The sequence below is a fragment of the Amblyomma maculatum genome, chromosome 3 (assembly GCF_055883805.1).
Source record: "Amblyomma maculatum isolate TAMU_Amacu chromosome 3, ASM5588380v1, whole genome shotgun sequence".
In the NCBI taxonomy this organism is placed as follows: domain Eukaryota; kingdom Metazoa; phylum Arthropoda; class Arachnida; order Ixodida; family Ixodidae; genus Amblyomma; species Amblyomma maculatum.
In genome coordinates, this window is record NC_139346.1 from 214,369,402 (window position 1) to 214,386,241 (window position 16,840).

The 16,840-nt window shown below is 46.9% G+C and overlaps 1 protein-coding gene across 3 annotated transcripts in view; it reads left to right on the plus strand.

The window, feature by feature from the left end:
* Positions 1-16,840, plus strand: part of LOC146197671 (solute carrier family 13 member 2-like) — a 124,749-nt gene that overhangs the window by 31,898 nt on the left and 76,011 nt on the right. The window contains exon 1 of one of the 3 annotated variants that reach the window (XM_084599580.1): positions 4,740-4,912. The exons of the other annotated variants lie outside the window; for them this stretch is intronic. Within the exon in view, the coding sequence (XP_084455706.1) occupies positions 4,881-4,912 (32 nt within the window). The 5' untranslated portion in view covers positions 4,740-4,880. Of the gene's footprint in view, positions 1-4,739; positions 4,913-16,840 lie in introns of those variants that run through there. 3 annotated transcript variants of the gene reach the window in all.

Consider the following 16,840-nt stretch of genomic DNA (forward strand, 5'->3'; position numbering starts at 1 on the left):
CGCGCCCAAACGCGAAACCATTGCGAGTTCCGGGCCTAAATAGTTACGTTATGAGCTTGATCTGCGTTTCTTGGCCTTTTCAACGTGTACAAGTTTACGTTTACTTTGCTATTCCACCAGTCTTTGTATTTGATTAGTTTTTCGTTTTGTACTTTTTCTTTTGTTTTCCTTATATTTCCTGTTTTTTTTCTTTAATTGTTTTTGTGTTCATTTTTTTTTCTTATCGTTTTTTTTAGATAAGTAACTACGTTAATTTTATTATCAGTGTTGTCTTTCCTTTCCCTAAACGCCCTCCAGCGTCCTGAAAGGAGAATTAAGTACACGTTCGCGTGCAGTCGGCGCAGTGGTTAGCGCGCTCGGCTGGGACACGAAATGATGGTGGTTCTAGTCCTGGTGTAGACACGATTTTCTTTCTTAATGATTGACAGAAATATATGGACGCGCTCTGCCCAGCCATACTGTCTCATGGGGACACCAGAGCGCCTCACGAGGCAAGAAAAGCTTTTGCCTTAAAATCACAGACGATCAATGAGATTCGTGCGGGATAGGCACGAGGGTTAGTTTTCTACTGCGTCACGTTATTGCCTATGTAAGAAATGACATATATTAGTGTTAATTTCGAACTCATTTGTTGTGTTGAGGCAATTTCGTTTCAGAAAACCTCCTACCAATCAGTGTCCAGCCTTGACACCTGCCACCTACCGCGTAATTCAGTCTCCTCAACGGTTGGGTCCCGCAACTTCTTTCTCCTCACTGGTTACTTCTCAGCGGGTTAAACGGCGATAGTTACCGGAAGGTGTCTCTAAACGCAACCGAAAGGTAACATACACTCACTGAAGGCGGGAAATGATTACGGTGAAGGTAATTGATTAGAGTTACCATTGTCATGCCATTATTTATTATTATTTTTTTTACAATATTTCCGCTATCTGTCGCCAGGTGACGCTGCTCAGAGGACCCTACTGGAGATGACGCATGTGGAGAGGACGCATGTGCTGTATGTGAAAACTCCAGTGAAACAATTGACCATATTATACTCGAATGTAATGGTATCCATCCAGAAGTTGATGCAGGCGCAGTCACTGTTCCTGAAGCTCCGGGGTCTAGAGATACCAGTGGCCGGATGAATAAACCGGCGGTGGAAACTAGCAAAAAACGACTGGAAGATCATTGGTGGCTTAAAAGCAGAGAAGTGACATAATGTTAGTAATGTAGAAACAAAAATTTAATAAATAAAATGATGGTTTAGTTAAGCAATCTAAATCAATATTTAAGATATAGGGAGAAAAATGAGCATGATAGCTACTGCTACCACTCCGTTTCAAAGGGGACGCTCCTATATTCCATCCATCCATACTGTTGAAGGAACGGAATCACGCCCAACTACCTCCGGCCATAGAGGAATGTTCGTGAATGTTCGATTCGGCGAGGCTTTTAACTGGTGGCGGTTCAAGGGTCACACTTTACCCTTCCATGTGAAAAAACTGCCCCATCTGGCAGCTCCTTCCAACTTGGTCTTACCATATTTTCTCGCACAAACCTACCGGCGATGTCACCTCCCAGAGGCACGCTTGTGATATTTTGAAGCTTCATAGGGCGGTGGTTGCAAGGGCCCGTGATCTTTTGAGGTTGTAAGGCTTCAAACGCACCGCCGAGCAATTTTTTTTTTCAACATGAGGGTACTAAAGGTCTCGCTTTAGAGAAAAATTTTTATTAACGAACATTCAGCTACAATCGTGATGTCGTACACAGGACAGTCCCGAAATACGAACTCTATTGGGATCCCCGGCGGTTCATTTCTAGAAAAAATTGCAATAAAGCAGCAAAACAAATTCAGTGCGCAAAAACAAAATTAACATACAGCGACCGAAAATAAAAAAGGAAAACTAAGCACAATTATTGCGAACTTGAGGAAGAAGAAAAAGTAAGCGTGGTTCAACTTGGCTAAGCACGAATATACACGTAGAGACAAAATTTAGTAATCGTGTTGCTTCGTCAATCTTTGCTTTTCGACGTCGTTCAATGTTTAACGAAGTACTCTGCCGGTGCTCGGGGCTTTTGTTAGGAGGAAGGAGGCTTAGTATTTGGCGCAACTTCTGCAGACGATAGAGGCTGCGACATTCGAAGCGCAGCGTCAATGAGTAGCACGTCCTAAGAAATATTTTGCGCTTAACTCTCACAGTATCCGACAGAAAACGATGTATACCATATGATCTTGTAACGGGCATAGTATATTGAGGACTAGAATGGCGTCGCGTCGCGCAAATCTTAACGCACGGGCAGCTAGAGATACTCTAAGGAAGCCATTGTAAGGTATTGTGAAGTTATCAGAGTAGTGAACAAAGCTCTTGACTTGCTTACGCAGTTATATTAATGTCATTGAAATAATTTTAGTCATATTACCTCTGCCAAATAAGGCTGAAGATTTTGTAAATGTTGTATATTTTGAGCGCAATGAAAAAAAAAAAAAAAAAAAAGCCGAGATTGCGCAAGCTGTCTAAAGCAGTGGCGAGTAAAACTGATTTCATTGTCTCGACCTCGGCTGGAAACCCACTGGCGCCGAGGTTTTTCTCAAGAGGTTCCTCGAAACAAGCTTCACATCCACCCCGGTGAAATCCAGAAATGCAGGTAGTGACGCTTCAGCATAAAAAAAAAAAAAAAAAGAAAAAGAAAAATCATCGTATTCTTTTAAATGAACTCGTTCTTACTCAATACATTTTTGTAATTTTGTACTCACTACATTTTTGTTTTCGTATAAAAATGTAACAAAGTAAAAAAAAAAAAAAAGCAGCTGGAAATCTATGTCGAGAATTTGACTGAACGACAGGGCTTGGAGGTGGACGTGTTATTCCGGTGTATTTCTATTGCTCGAGTACGGCCATAGATAAAGGTATCGTGAATAGCAAATAATGCAGATCAAGTGTGAAACGAGCTCACTTTTATTGACCCCCGGCTGCTTAATATTTGAATGTAAGCTGAAGTGTTTGACGTGACCAGGAAATTCAAGATTAGACTCTCAATGCAGCCAAGAAAAAGCGCATAATCGTAAGAAGGTATCGAATAATCACTCTAACTTAATAATGGTGAAGTGTTAAATATAGGAAACTGAGGACGATTCACACCATTTCAATTTTACCTGCCGCAAAATTTCGTAGTTTGGCTTTCTGTAGCCTTACTGGCAATAGATGGGCAGCGGTATAAATAACGCACCGACTGCTGACAGATCGGTCTTGATTTTTGGAATGTTTTTGACGCGATAGAATTAGCACACCGGTGTCGCAAAACATGTCTGTTGGTAGCGTGGGTAGTTTGAAACCTGTCGGAAAATCACGAGCGGCCTCTGGAAGGTGGCATGGCCGCGCACTGTTTGATCGGTAGGTTGGCATCGTCGAGTTGGAAGAAGCTGCGAGCTCCTTCCAAATCGGTCTGGCAGTTCCTTGAAAGAAATTGCCACGTTCAGCACAATAAGTGATTTTTAAACGAGCACGAATGTCTGTCATTTTTTTTTTTTTTTTTACATAAGCATTAATGTAGTGATGTAGTACGGTCTAAAACGCTAACGCTCACGCATAAATGATCGTGAGCGTCTATAAACTTTCTCTGCCGTCATGATTCAAATTCGTGGCATTAATCATGACGTCAAGCGGATCGGATAGTCCTTGATCGTATTTTACTTTGGTATTATGGAATAGAAGACGGGATTCTGCTCTAGGCTTACCTATCGCATGGCGACAAAATAAATTGCGCTTGGCGTCACCGCAGTTTACACACGGAAACCGTCCGTGGCAGCGTAGATTCTCTTCCAATATATTATTTCTATTGCACCTTACAGGCGCTCCGTTTTAATATATGGCTTCTTTCTTTTATAGCTCTGTACTTAATAGGGATAACTTCTGTTCGTCCGTGTAGCGCCTCTTTTATGCACTTGGGGAGTCGCTGTGGTCTTCTGATGTGATAATTTACCGTATTAAGCGGAATGTTAGCGTGAAGTTTTATCTGCTTTGTTCTTGTAAACTAGGAAGTCTTAGCAGCGTTGAGGGAATTGCGTAATGCTAAATATTCAGCTCCAAGTCGACGAATTTGGTATCGCTAACTGCGCGCCGCAGGTATAGAAACAGAGTGGTATCGTTACAGCGGGTATCACGTACTATGTATCAGGCTTAGTATATGACGCAGTTGCTGTGTGAAGTAACCGCGAGGAGCGCGTACAGCTGCAGAAAGCAAAAAAAAAAGAAAAAAAAAATGCAGAGAAAGCGCAGAGCGCGCGTCAAGCGGCCTCGGACGCACATTGCACCGTCAGAGACTCGGCGGTCCTCTGGGAGCGTCCGCAGCGGCGGTATAGTTCAAGGTGAGCCCGAGCAGCCAACAATAGCGTCTCGCCGCCCTTTGTGCAGAGCAAAGGGCCATTGTCCACCCTCCGCCATATGCTCCGCGAAGCAGACGACGCGCGGCCATATGCACGCCTTTGACTTGGCACTGCAAAGGCTTTGCGCGAACATTGCGGCCAAGAAGCAGTGGTGTACGGCAGATGCAGGGCGAGAGAGAAAGAAAGTAATGTGAGGAAAGCAAGGAAAGTGCGAAAAAAGAGCAAAACAAAAGGAAACGCCATCTCACCCCGGGAACGAAGTTGCTGACAAGTATTGTCGATTAACATTAGCGTTTCTCTCGCGCGGCTCTGTGTGGGGCCTGGCTCGCGGCGATCTCGGTATAACAGCGGTAATGCGTTCTTAACGGTCGCGGTGCATTGTCTCGCCGCCCTGAGAGCGTAGACAAGAAGGTAGTGTGCGTGTCTTCACCGCCGTGCGGGTAACTCCGGCACGATGCAGTGCTACGTGTTGCCTTCTTGATAGGCGAAAGGGTTATTCGGACGGCCGGCGCTGATGGCCATTAGACGTCAAGCTTATAGCACCTCGTGAGTACTTCGCGCCCTTCCCTACGTGTGTTTTTCCTTTTTTCTTTTTGTTCACGCCGTTCTTATTTCTGCATGGCATTCCCTTATGGCCTAGTGGTATTATAAGACCCGAGGAGTTGTTGGGAGTAAGGAGGCTCGCGAGGCATAATCGGTGTGGGCCTCGCTTCGTGAGATGCACGTAGGAACACGGTGGTAAATTCTTGATTCCTTTGTGTAGCCCCCATTTTTGTTTTGGTTTTCCTTTGCCGTCTTGGAAGCGGTGACGGTCGCCCGTGGCGTGCGCGTAAGTTTCATATTTAGAACGTATATACGTTGACTGCCGGAGTTCAGGCACTTGTGCTGCGGCAAGTCGCCACGCCACTAGACGATTTAGGCTGGTTCTCACGATGAGAAGAGGCAGGGTGTGAAGTCGAAAAAAACTTTATGCCTGCTTGCGCGTCGTACGCAGGCTCTCAGCTGCGCGACTCGTGAAATTGCCCCCCGAGAACTCGAGATATAAAATCCCCTTGAAGCGAACTAGACGGATGGATGTGAATGCAAAGCTTTCAGGCGATGGCAATGACAGGCAAGAGGGTATCGGTATGTTTTACGTACTTAGAGCCTCCAGATACATATCGCCACGCTAGCGCGCAATGTAACGAAAGGCGAAGGAAACACCAACTTGTCCTTGGAATGAAAACTCAGAATTGAGAAATGTATTGATCTTTTGCACATAAAGAAACTACATCGTACGGTTTGTCATCGCAAATCGTGTCTTAATTAAGTGTCGCCTAACAGTGTCATTATTTTTAATCAACCAATTGAAATGTACCTAGTTTTTCCTTCCCACTAGTGACGGTGCGTTCTGTTTCTGCCTTCACAATATTGTAAACTGCCCGAAAGGAACCTTTACTCATGCAACCGGAAAACAGACCTGTCTCCATGCAAGCTCGATTTAAAACCGGCAGTCACACCCTCACCCTGGCAGATAACTGTAGTGAGGCAGGCAACAGCGAAACTTGGATTTTGTTTTCAACCACTTGTAAAAAGAAGCTTTTTTGCCGGAGACCATGTATCCTAACTTTGACCAGGGAACGTGCTCGTTAATTGATATCAGATGCAGACGTTGGGCTTGAGGGCCTGCAACTTCCAGAAAGCTTCTACAAGGGAAGGTCAGACCATTGTTCCGGCGCATTAAATGCGCAAGATTCGTATTAAATTAAAGCTGCGCAGGCGACTTGCCTATATTTCCACAAAGCTACACAAAGGATCGAGGAAAAAAACGTTTGCTACACAGTCGCTGTCTTAGGTCAGGAGCTATGGTGGACCCATAAGGGAAAATATACAAACATCTATTCTTCCCATCGTTCGGTGGGATATAATGTGGAAGGGGTTGCACCTGTTGGGGCGGCAAGCGTTCTTTTCCTGAAAATGGCGCGTTGCATTCCGTACTAAAGAGAGATTTCAAGTTCCTCTGCGTATGAACTACAGTCCGTGAAAACGAACTGAGCTGAATTTGAGCATCATATTATCCTGACCAAGACATTATAAGACCCTGTGACTGTGGTGCACATTTCGTACCCGTTTCATAGAATACAAAAAAAAAAAAAAAATCTCCAGGTAGTCGACATTTCCGAAGCTTCACTACTTCAAACACCTTAGACAAAACCAAACGTAAGCAATCCCTAACGGATGTAATGACGATAGTGTGATGAATGATGAAAATAATCTTAGCGAAAGCATTGCATATTACTAATTTCCTGGGCACCGTTTACATTTGCGACATCTTTAAGTTGAACGTAACAGCTGTCCCACTGGAACGCACATTACAACGGAAAGGGGACTGCTGTGTAAAGCATCCCTGCAGCTGCTTTCTGAAATTTGGAAACTGACGAACTTACAGGAGCTAGATCACCTGCTGAGACGGTACGGCAGTACATTTTCTGAAAGGCCGGGAAAGTGTAACGTTGTTGAGCACAAAATCATCTTGCTTCAAGGAGCAAAAGCTACCAAGGCGTACCCCTATCGTGTGCCGATAGCACTGAGAGGAGAGGTAGAACGGCAGGTGGAGCAACTGAAAGAATGGGGACTAATATATCCCGTAGAAAGTAGCTTCGCGCATCCGGTTGTGTGTGTTGCTAAAAAGGATAGCACAGTAAGAATGTGCATTCACTACCGTCGCTTGAACGCTGTCACTGAAGCGGATAGCTTCCCAATGGGAAAAACCAGTGAGCTGCTTTACGAGGTAGCCAGGGCCCGATACATCTCCATTATAGATGTGACGAGAGGTTACTGGCAAATCGCGATTGAACCAGGCTCTCAGAAGCATACCGCATTTGCGACCACCAGTGGTCTTTACGCGTGGAGAGTAATGCCGTACGGACTTCGTAACTCGGCGGCGACGTTTCAGAGGATCATGAACGAGATCCTGCGAAAGCACCGAGACTATTCGTGCGCCTGCATAGATGATGTATAGCCTTCTACTCTGAGACTTGGGAGCTACATATACAGCACCTGGAAGCTGTTCTTGCCACGATAGCATCGGTGGGGCTAACGATTAACCCGAAAAAATGTCGCCTAGCCTAGTCTAAAGTCAGGTACCTTGGACATGTGGTCGGATCTAGCACACACTCCCCAGATCCAGAGAGAGTGAGCGCTGTAGCAGAGCTAAAGAGTCCCTCAACGAAAAAGGAACTACGTAGCGCTTTGGGCTTCTTCAACTACTACCGGGAGTACATACCATCTTACTCCGAAGTTGTACGCCCTCTGACCGATCTCACAAACCGACGCGTTCCGAACAATCTTCCATGGAGCGCAGATGCTGAAAGAGCCTTTAATAATGTAAATGTTGCATTGAAGGCAATCCCGACATTAAGTGCCCCGCAGACAAATAAGGCGTTCGTGCTAACTACTGATGCCTCAGAAAAAAGGGGTGCATGTCTGAGTCAGGAGCTGGATGGTTCTGAAAAACCCATCGCCTTCCTCAGTAAAAAGCTAACGCTGCAACAGGCAAAGTGGTCTGCTATTGAGCGTGAGGCCTTTGCAATCGTGTGGGCGCTGAATCGCCTTGACACATGGCTTTTCGGTGCTAAGATCGAAGTGGTCACGGACCATAACCCGCTGACTTATCTGACCCAGTCCACACCCTCCAGTGCGCGCCTAACTCGCTGGGTTCTAGCGCTGCAAAATTATGATCTAGAGTTTTCGCACATCAAAGGATCGCTTAATCGGTGTGCCGATGCCCTGTCTAGACTAGAGAGTGGTATTTAGAGTGAACGGTTCAGGTCGCCGCTCATAGGGGTGTTGGAAGTTGTAACAAGCCCCGTTGGCTTGTTGAGTATGGGGAAGATCGCGGTGATTGTGCTAGTTACCTAATATTGGTGAGTGCGATTACCATGGTGGACCAAGGAACGTACAGGGGAGGGTCCTGCCTGTACTTGAGCGTTGAATAAGGACTGTTAGTTTGTCTGTGTGTATCAGTATCTGGCATTCCTATGTTCTATGTACGATGTGGTTTACGCGTGTTACCTTGTATTGCTTTGTGTGGTGTCGTATACGCCAAGCAGTGTTGTTTAGAGTTTTGGCGCATGCATTAGTTACCGTTTGCGAATATACACACGGGGTATTGTCGGTCAGGGCGCGCACGCCTCTGTACGGAGTGTTGCCCTATTGTTTTGCATGCTGCGTTTGTTTCTGTTTTGTTTGGTGAACGCCACACCACAATGCCCCCCCCCCCCCACCCCCCCCTTTCCCTTGTTGGAGGAGTTAGTAGAGACGCGACCACTGTTGCCCAGAGCCCGCTGGCCAGGCAGACGCGACCACTGTTGCGCAGTGGTCGCGTCTGCCTCGCCAGCGGGCTCTTACTGTTCACTCGCGACTTTTCGTGTCCTTGACAGGCTATATAACAGGGCTGAAATAGCGTTGCTGTTTATTTTAATTCAATTCCACGTTATTTCGTTGCACACTGTGCAGTCGTCAGCTCAAACAATGTCCTGGAGTTACTGTCTCCGAAATCCATCCCTCTGCGAGCGAGTGATATAAATGACTTTCAGTCAAAGAGAAATAACCGCCATGGGAATAAAGGCCTTTGTCTTTTTGTGAAGAGCGCTGGAAATATGGTCGCACAGATATTCACAGAACATTGTAGTACTGATCTCTGATCGAAGGCTTCGAGTGCAGGGTTGTTTTGCCGCGCTTTTTTCCGCGGCGTGACATTTGCTGACTGATTGGGAAAGGGCGAAGGGCTCCGTCCGAAGTTTTTGTTTGCCCGCGTTATTCCCGCCGACCTGCACTTTTAGAAGGTGTGACGTTACTCCTCGTTCATATTGCCGATCACTGCGAATGTACAAGTTGCACATGCTCCGCACATCCTTTCTAAATTCTCTTACTGCCACCGCCAACAGTGAATTATGCAGTGCTATTTTTTTTCTCCTCTAACTTGTCGTCGAATTCCATCCAGCCGGCGGCAGCTTCCAGCTACTCGCGTTAACAATGGCTTCTTTCGTGAAAGAGCGATTGACGCCCATTGGTCTGCAGTGTGTAGAAAAAGAGGCTTATTTTGCTGTCGCTGCGAGGAATAAAAAATAAAAGGGATGCACCCGTCTTGAGGTGGACGCAAGGTAGTGAACCAGCTCTGTTAGACTCCTGTAGTTACAAAGACAACATATATAAAGATTAACGAACTACAGTTTTACGTGGTGGCCTCTAAATAGAAACAACGAGAATACGTTTCAGTTGCGTATGCACATCCAGAAGCAAATACGATCAGCGCTATCTAACAATATGCAGAACTATGCTTGAAAAATAGCACCTCGGCCATTGAAAACACGAATTATATAATGGCCAAGCGAAAACGTGCATGAATTGATACTTAGAGTATGAATAAATGCTTGAGAACAGAGTGATACGATAGCTCTCTGCTCTAATGCGACACATTTTGGTAGCCCATGAGTGAAGTGGACAGAGCCTGTCATCAGAGCGTCTACGCACGAACTGTCAGTGGAAAACAAATTCTAGAGGTTAACTACCCTTAAACCAAATTTCGCGAGCCTTAGCCATGGGCCACAGCCGCAGTCACTGCTGTGGCTTCTATCTTCGTTCGCTTCCACGCTTAGCAAGCTTCACGGCAGCGGAATAGTCTGGCTTCCCGCTGTTAGATGGTCTCGCCAGCCTGTCTGGCACAGCTGTGGTCTCAATAATAATTGAGATGGCGTGTATGTATAGCGTATTCACCGAAGTTGAATGAAGGAGCATCGCAGCTAGAACTTAATGAAGGCGACGGTGTTCACTGCACAACGCGAAAGTATTGTGCAGTTGAAACTTCACGAAAACGATATTTACTGTACAGCGCGAGAGTTTATTGCAGCTGTACACGAGGCGTGAGAGGCTAAGACGGTAGTATAGTGATCTCGTTACTGTGCTCGACGATAAAAAAAAAATCATGGGGCAACGTGGCGCCATCCATAGAACGCATGGGCTATCGAATCTAAGATTAACGTGAAACTCTTCCCTTCCGGGCCTCAGGCCATCCTCATGAATCAAGACTTATGAATGAATGAATGAAACTCGCAAATGAACGCAGTAGAGGTAACGCTCTAAACATTGGCGCAACTGGGTTTCAAACCCGCGCCAGAACGCGTAATCGGCTTCCTTGGCCCATGCACGAAAGCAATATCCTATCGCCGCAGCAGGTGCTACACAGTCTGGCACTGTGTATCGCGTGTGCAACATCGTCGTCTTCATCAAGTTGCAACTGTAAACACTCACGCTGTGCAGTGAACATGGTCTTCATGAAATGCAATCTTCTCCTTTCATTTGTTTAACCTAGGTAAATACAAGTAAATACGTCATACACATACGCTACCTGGCCGAGTTTGGTCGAGTTACGCTGGCGTAGTGTTGGACAAATCCACCAGGCGGCGTGACAGAACTTACAATATTTTCGCGTTACTACACCTAAGCAGACTTAAAAGGCCCATGAAAAGCTATTTACTAGAACTATAAAACGCGCGCAAGCAATAGGTATCTAATAAATTCTCTCTGCAGCGCAATAATATTTATGTTAGCTTCACTAGCACCGAACATATGGGCGATCGAAAATGATGCTTCTCTTCTCCTCCTGAACTCAACAAATGGCAGCGCGCAAAAAAGAAAAAAGAAAAGGCGAAAAAAACTTCGCGATGGCGTCCCGCCGCGCCCCATCCCGCTCGCTTAAATTGGGAGCGTCCAATGAGCGGGCGCGTCCAGCAGCCCCAGTGACGTCAGTGGGGAGGCTTGCGCTTGGCGACATATGTTACCCCTGCAAGCGGTTGCCGGGACCACTTCTTAAAAATTATTTGCAGATTATTGGCTCCGCGTAAGGCTTTCAAATCACAATCTAATACTTCCAAAGACCACCTTCATGAATTGCTTGCATTGGAATTTTACCCGAAGTAGTATTTCAGGGGCCCTTTAAGTGCACCCCTGGAAATATTTCATTCACCATGAGCAGTAGGAGATCGGCGAGTGCTAAAACCAATGAGTTAATCAATCAGTTTGCTTAATTTCTTCCGCAATCAAAAATTTGCTCATTCAGTTATTCAGTGAATCACCGTTATACTCTTTAAAATCACCCTGAAAAGGAGAATGAAGGCGAAGAACTTTGGACTGAGGAATTGTGATGTAATATTTATGTTATTCATTTACCTGAACGCAAATACATGCTCAGGTGAGCGCGTGACATAATAGTTTGAGCTTGTGCAGGTGGGCACATTTTGTTGCATTCTTTAGTGCATATTATCTGCAGGTTCATTCTGCTTCGCCTTGTTGTATCTCTGCGGTCTGTGTGCGTAGGATTTACGCTCGCGTAATATAAAAATAAAATTTTCAGGGTTGAGAAATTGCGGGACCGCAAACGGCATATTGTGCTCGTCCGTTCTCGTTCAGCCCTTGCATAGCATGGTCATTTCACGTTACCGCGGGCCCATGTCGACTGGCAGGCAAGTAAAAATTCTATCTCCCAGATTAAGCCTCTAAATGACCAGCTAACCTTCCATCTGACAGCAAGAATGAGCAAAAAGGATGTTTTCCATCTAAAGGGTTCGCGTATTCAAATTTTGTTTTGCCATTCTTATCAGGTTAACGCCATCGAAACCTTCTTCAAATAATAATTCTTGATACACCTATAAAGTAAAGCATCACGCCTTGCGTTCTTCCGCCCTAAATTACACATGGTTAGGCGTTCGGAAGCTTAGCACGATAAATAAGTGCCGTACACTATACATCAGTGACTTTGCTATATGACGCATATTCGATGCGTATAGCAAGAGCAGGATGGCAGCTCTTGCTCGCCACATGCCCAACTTCATCTCAGTAGTTCCTCCGGTACTGAAAGCACTGAATACCAGTGTAGCGATTGGTGCAACGGCGCATAGTCACGTGGCGGAATCAAATGTCGGTATAAGAGGGGCACATTGTCGTATAAGATGGTATGTTTCAAAGGGAGCATGAACCGAAAGCGATTTCAACAAGTACGCTATTTTTAGTATTTAAAGTGCGCGACTTTCAAGCGTGTGAAAATAGCTTTGCCGACCTGACGGTGAGCTTCCAGTCGGACTCTCCTATCTAGAGTTAATTAGTCGCTGTTACTGGTGTTCCCGGTTCTTGAGCGGACATAAATGAGGCATTTTACTGCCACTTTATTGTGATAGCGTTCCCCATTCTCTAGGAAAACTGGCAGTGGTGCTTGGAGCGAAAAATCTCCAGCATGCCTCTGGCAGGTGGTGTTAGTGATTAAGCGCGTAAAAACATGAATCCTCAGATGGTGTCTCGGACGGAAGCCATGTTACACCCTTAAAGGCAAAGCTTAAAGGCCCACGGAAACGGCCCCCAAGAAGGCACTGACAAACGTGTTGAGTGTGTAGAATACATCCTTTTGAGCATTAACGCAAAGTATAACTCCTTGAAACAAAGCCAGCGATTTATTATTAATTTTTAAAAACAGCGTTTTTTGAAATTCGCGGGCAGAGAGAATGTCGCTTGGCGGTGTCGCATGGAACTATTTCCTTGACCCGTGACGTCACGGGTAAGTTAACTGGCAAGGCTTGCTAGAAGCTGCCATTCGCTGCGGCCACTGCAGCCATGACGTCACGGACGCACTTCCGGTAGCTACGAAAGTCGTCTGCTCGTGCGCTGCTCGAACTCTGTGCGGGCTGTTACACAGCTCGCCGCCCTTATCGGTTAGGCGGCCATTGCCCATTAAGTACAACAACCGAAGCGACGCAGGGATCGGCAGAACGAAGCTGCATTTACAAATATTTTATTTATGTTACGTAGTCACGTAGTTTCAGGAGTATCGGAGTGTCGTTCGACGAGGCGTCAACAGCACGGTCAAGCACCGCACGATAGCAGCACCTCCTCGACCGCCGTAAACACCGCCGCTGTGGCCCCTCCTCCCGCATACCGTTCGCGAACGACACAGCGGATCGTTAGCACCGATGTCCGAAATAAAGCGTGCTAAAATTTGTTGGCGTATGGAATACTGAGCCAAATATCAAGTATGAAGCCCTCGAGAGGATCGCTGACCAGCAGCAAATTGCTGGTAAGAGCGATAGCCGTGATACAAGCTAGTTTCTGCTCAAGCCAGCTGCCGCTGGTGCATTTCGGCTGATCCGATCTGCTCGTACTAGCTATGCGTCGGCAGAGTTAATCCTATAATAATTTTACTATGGCAGGAAATGATTCACTATAAGGCAGTTTCATAAGTAGACGATTTACGACAGCGTTGATCATGTTTCAAAGCGTCGACCGCCGCGGGTTCGAAGCGAAACAATTTAGGCCTAGCGACGACTAGGGACGCAGTCTCCTTTAACACCGTCCGACTCCTGATCATTCCTGGTTCATCGGCTGGATATGAACAAGTACGGGTTGCTGCTTTGAACCTTATATGCTGCAGACTCAATGTCATTTTTATTCTTCAGTGAAAGTTTTTTTTTAGGATTGATTAAGCGATAGAGTCCTGCGTTACACTGCGGAATATACAATGTGAGCCTTAAGATCATTATTCTTAGTAAATGTACTTATTCCCTTTTTGCCACGTCAGGCAGGCGGTAAATGATCTGAAACAGTGGAAGAAATTAAATGACTTTATATGTAAGTAAATCAAGCCAAACGCCACCTGTCACGGTGGGAAGGTTTCAATTTGGAGAAAGGAAATCCGCTTTTGCTAGTTTTTATTGGAGATGAGAACAGAGAAAGTGCGATGAGTAGCAGGAGACAGAGAAGTCAGGATGACACGGGTGCCATTGTGGCTGGGCATGCTATTGCGAGAGTGGAGGAATGCGCAGCGGGAAAGTGGCTGGTAGGATAAGAACTGAGTGCGGTTGCCGAAAAATGAGGTTGTATTATAAATGTGCGAGGTGGAGCAACTGCGTAGCCTGGCTGTAGCTTCATGTCAAAATCAAGGGATATACGACTAAACCACAGGCATAACTGCTTTCGCTGATACAAAGCTGGCATTTGTTTACGCGAAATCGTTACTATGCTCGTCTAGCCAAGGTCATCGGCGCGGTCAATTTCCCCTTCGGCGTGGCGCGAGGAGCCATCGCCATTCGCTAATCTTCTTCGCATGTGCGGCACGCGGAGCAGGAGGCGCTTACTTCTACTGCTTCTCTTCTTCTTCTACATTGCACACTGGCAGCCTGATCTTCACACAACTGCCAAGTTTTGTTTGTACCGGTACTTATCTACATTACACAATGCAACACAGCCTTCCAGTCCCTGCCGTATACTATTTCGTTGGACCGCCAACGCTGCCCATCTGCCTCCTGTGACTTCCAACTTCAAAGTGCCCTCGACACATTCGTGTTGTCTAGGCCCAGCAGTGGTGTCCTTGAGGTTCGCAGACAGCCATCGAGGAGTCGAATGCTGCAATCAACGCTTCGGCTGCATTTTCTTCACTTCACTTCGCGGACAGCCATGGTCTGGTGAACTACAACAAGCCGTGTCTGACCATGTTACATCGAAATTTCACTTTGTAAACTTTAGCGTATATGATCCTAAGTGGGCTTAGCAACACAGTATAACCAAACATAAGAAATGTTTCGCTCGCATAACTCGGCCTGGCCGAGCTAAGCCGCAGCCACATTTTTTCCTTAACATGTGGTTTTGATCGTCATTTTCATTACCACTCCATGTAATGTTTCGGACGCTTGTCCAGCCAACGAACAACGACAGGAAAATTGCACGAGTAGCACCGCGCGGCCCGTGAACATGTGCAAATCTGTTAGCGAAAGAAGAAGTGCCACGGTCCAGCGTCGCCGGGCTGTGGTTGCATCTCGAATTCCGCCCTCGACTAATCATCCAGATTTCTCAGCAGAAGTAAATGGCCATGGAGTTCAGCGAAGTAAGCGTCATTTCAGAGCTCTCATCTGCGGAAGGCAGTCCCGATCACAGTTCGAGGAAGGACGAGGAAAACCGGCGCATAGTCATCGTGATCTGCTGCCTGATCCTGCTGCTGTTGGCTCTCCTGTTGCTTATGTTTACAGGGCTTTTCATCGTGGACCAGGGTGATGACCTCGACGGCAGCGAGACTCCGAAATTCAGATACGCTTCCAGTGGTCCGAGCAGTGCGGTCAACCCAGTGCCCCCAGCGAACACTGCGAGTACTGTTATCAATGCAGGCACTACAGGCACTGGTGAGTCTGCAGGCACTACGAGCACTAGCAGCACTACGAGCACTACGATCACTACGAGCACTACGACAACGACGACAGAAGACAGTTGGCACTTCAGTCAGGACTACACAAAGGGCATCTGGACGCACTTGCACCTTTATGTGTGTCCTTTTTGGTCAGAGAGGCAGGGGTTCGTTAGTCATCGACGCACATATGGCATCGCGTACTTTCCGTACATGTTCTGTCATTACGCCATGTACTGCTGCTACAAACTGGACGACAGCATGCAGCTGCAGCCCGAGCGCCCTCATGTAGACCTATCTCCAATAAACGCCGTACGCCGAATGTCCGGCTTCAAGGCGGAGAACTACCACCTCAAGACGTGGCTCGTGCTACGAGGCGAGGACGCCGTCTTCCTCAGGCTGGTGGAGAACAAGAACCAGGAAAGGGCCATGTTCCAGAGGAACGCGCTCGCCTGGATGAAGGACAACAACTATGATGGCATCCGCATCTGGTGGACTAACGCGCCGGAATCGCTCAACCGTAGCTTTGCCGAGCTCTATAACGACACCAACGACGTGTTCCAGCCGAAGAACCTTACATTTGGCCTGCTAATACCATACGGCATCTACACGAACGAAGCGTACAACACGAGCAAGCTGGCACACCGAGAAGTGCGCCATACTATAATGATGTACCCGGAGTACCCACGCAAGCTCACCAACCTTACCAGGACGACCACGTACACAATTCGAGAGCTCGTAGTTTACCCGGTGATACTTAACTATACGAGCAGGCCCACATTCGGCCACTTCTTGCCCTTCGTGGGGCTGACGTACAAAATAGACCCGGCCGATTGCATGAACACCAGCTCAATTCCGTACAATATAAAGCCGCTGGGCTATGGCCCGCCGGGACCCCTGACCAAGACTCCGGGAATTCTGTCTCTGCCCGAGGTGTGCGACATCGTGGACTCCACGTGGCGCAAAGAAATCGTCGTGACCGACTCAGCGTACCTTCGGCCCAGCTATCACTTCGCCTGCAAAGGCGAGGACGTCATCGCCTATACCACCGCCGAAGATGCGTTGGAAAACATGTTAGCCCTCGATCAAAAGTACATGAATGAAGTGTTCGGAGTGATGAACCCTGAATACGATGACTTCCCGGGCATCTGCCCCAGCGAGGTTGGTCCCACGGGCTTTCCAACTGTGCGCACAATATTTGAATTGATAAGGCACTAATGAGACATGCCTCGGGCAAAGCTCGCAAGTGGCGCAAGATACACTGTGAATTTTTG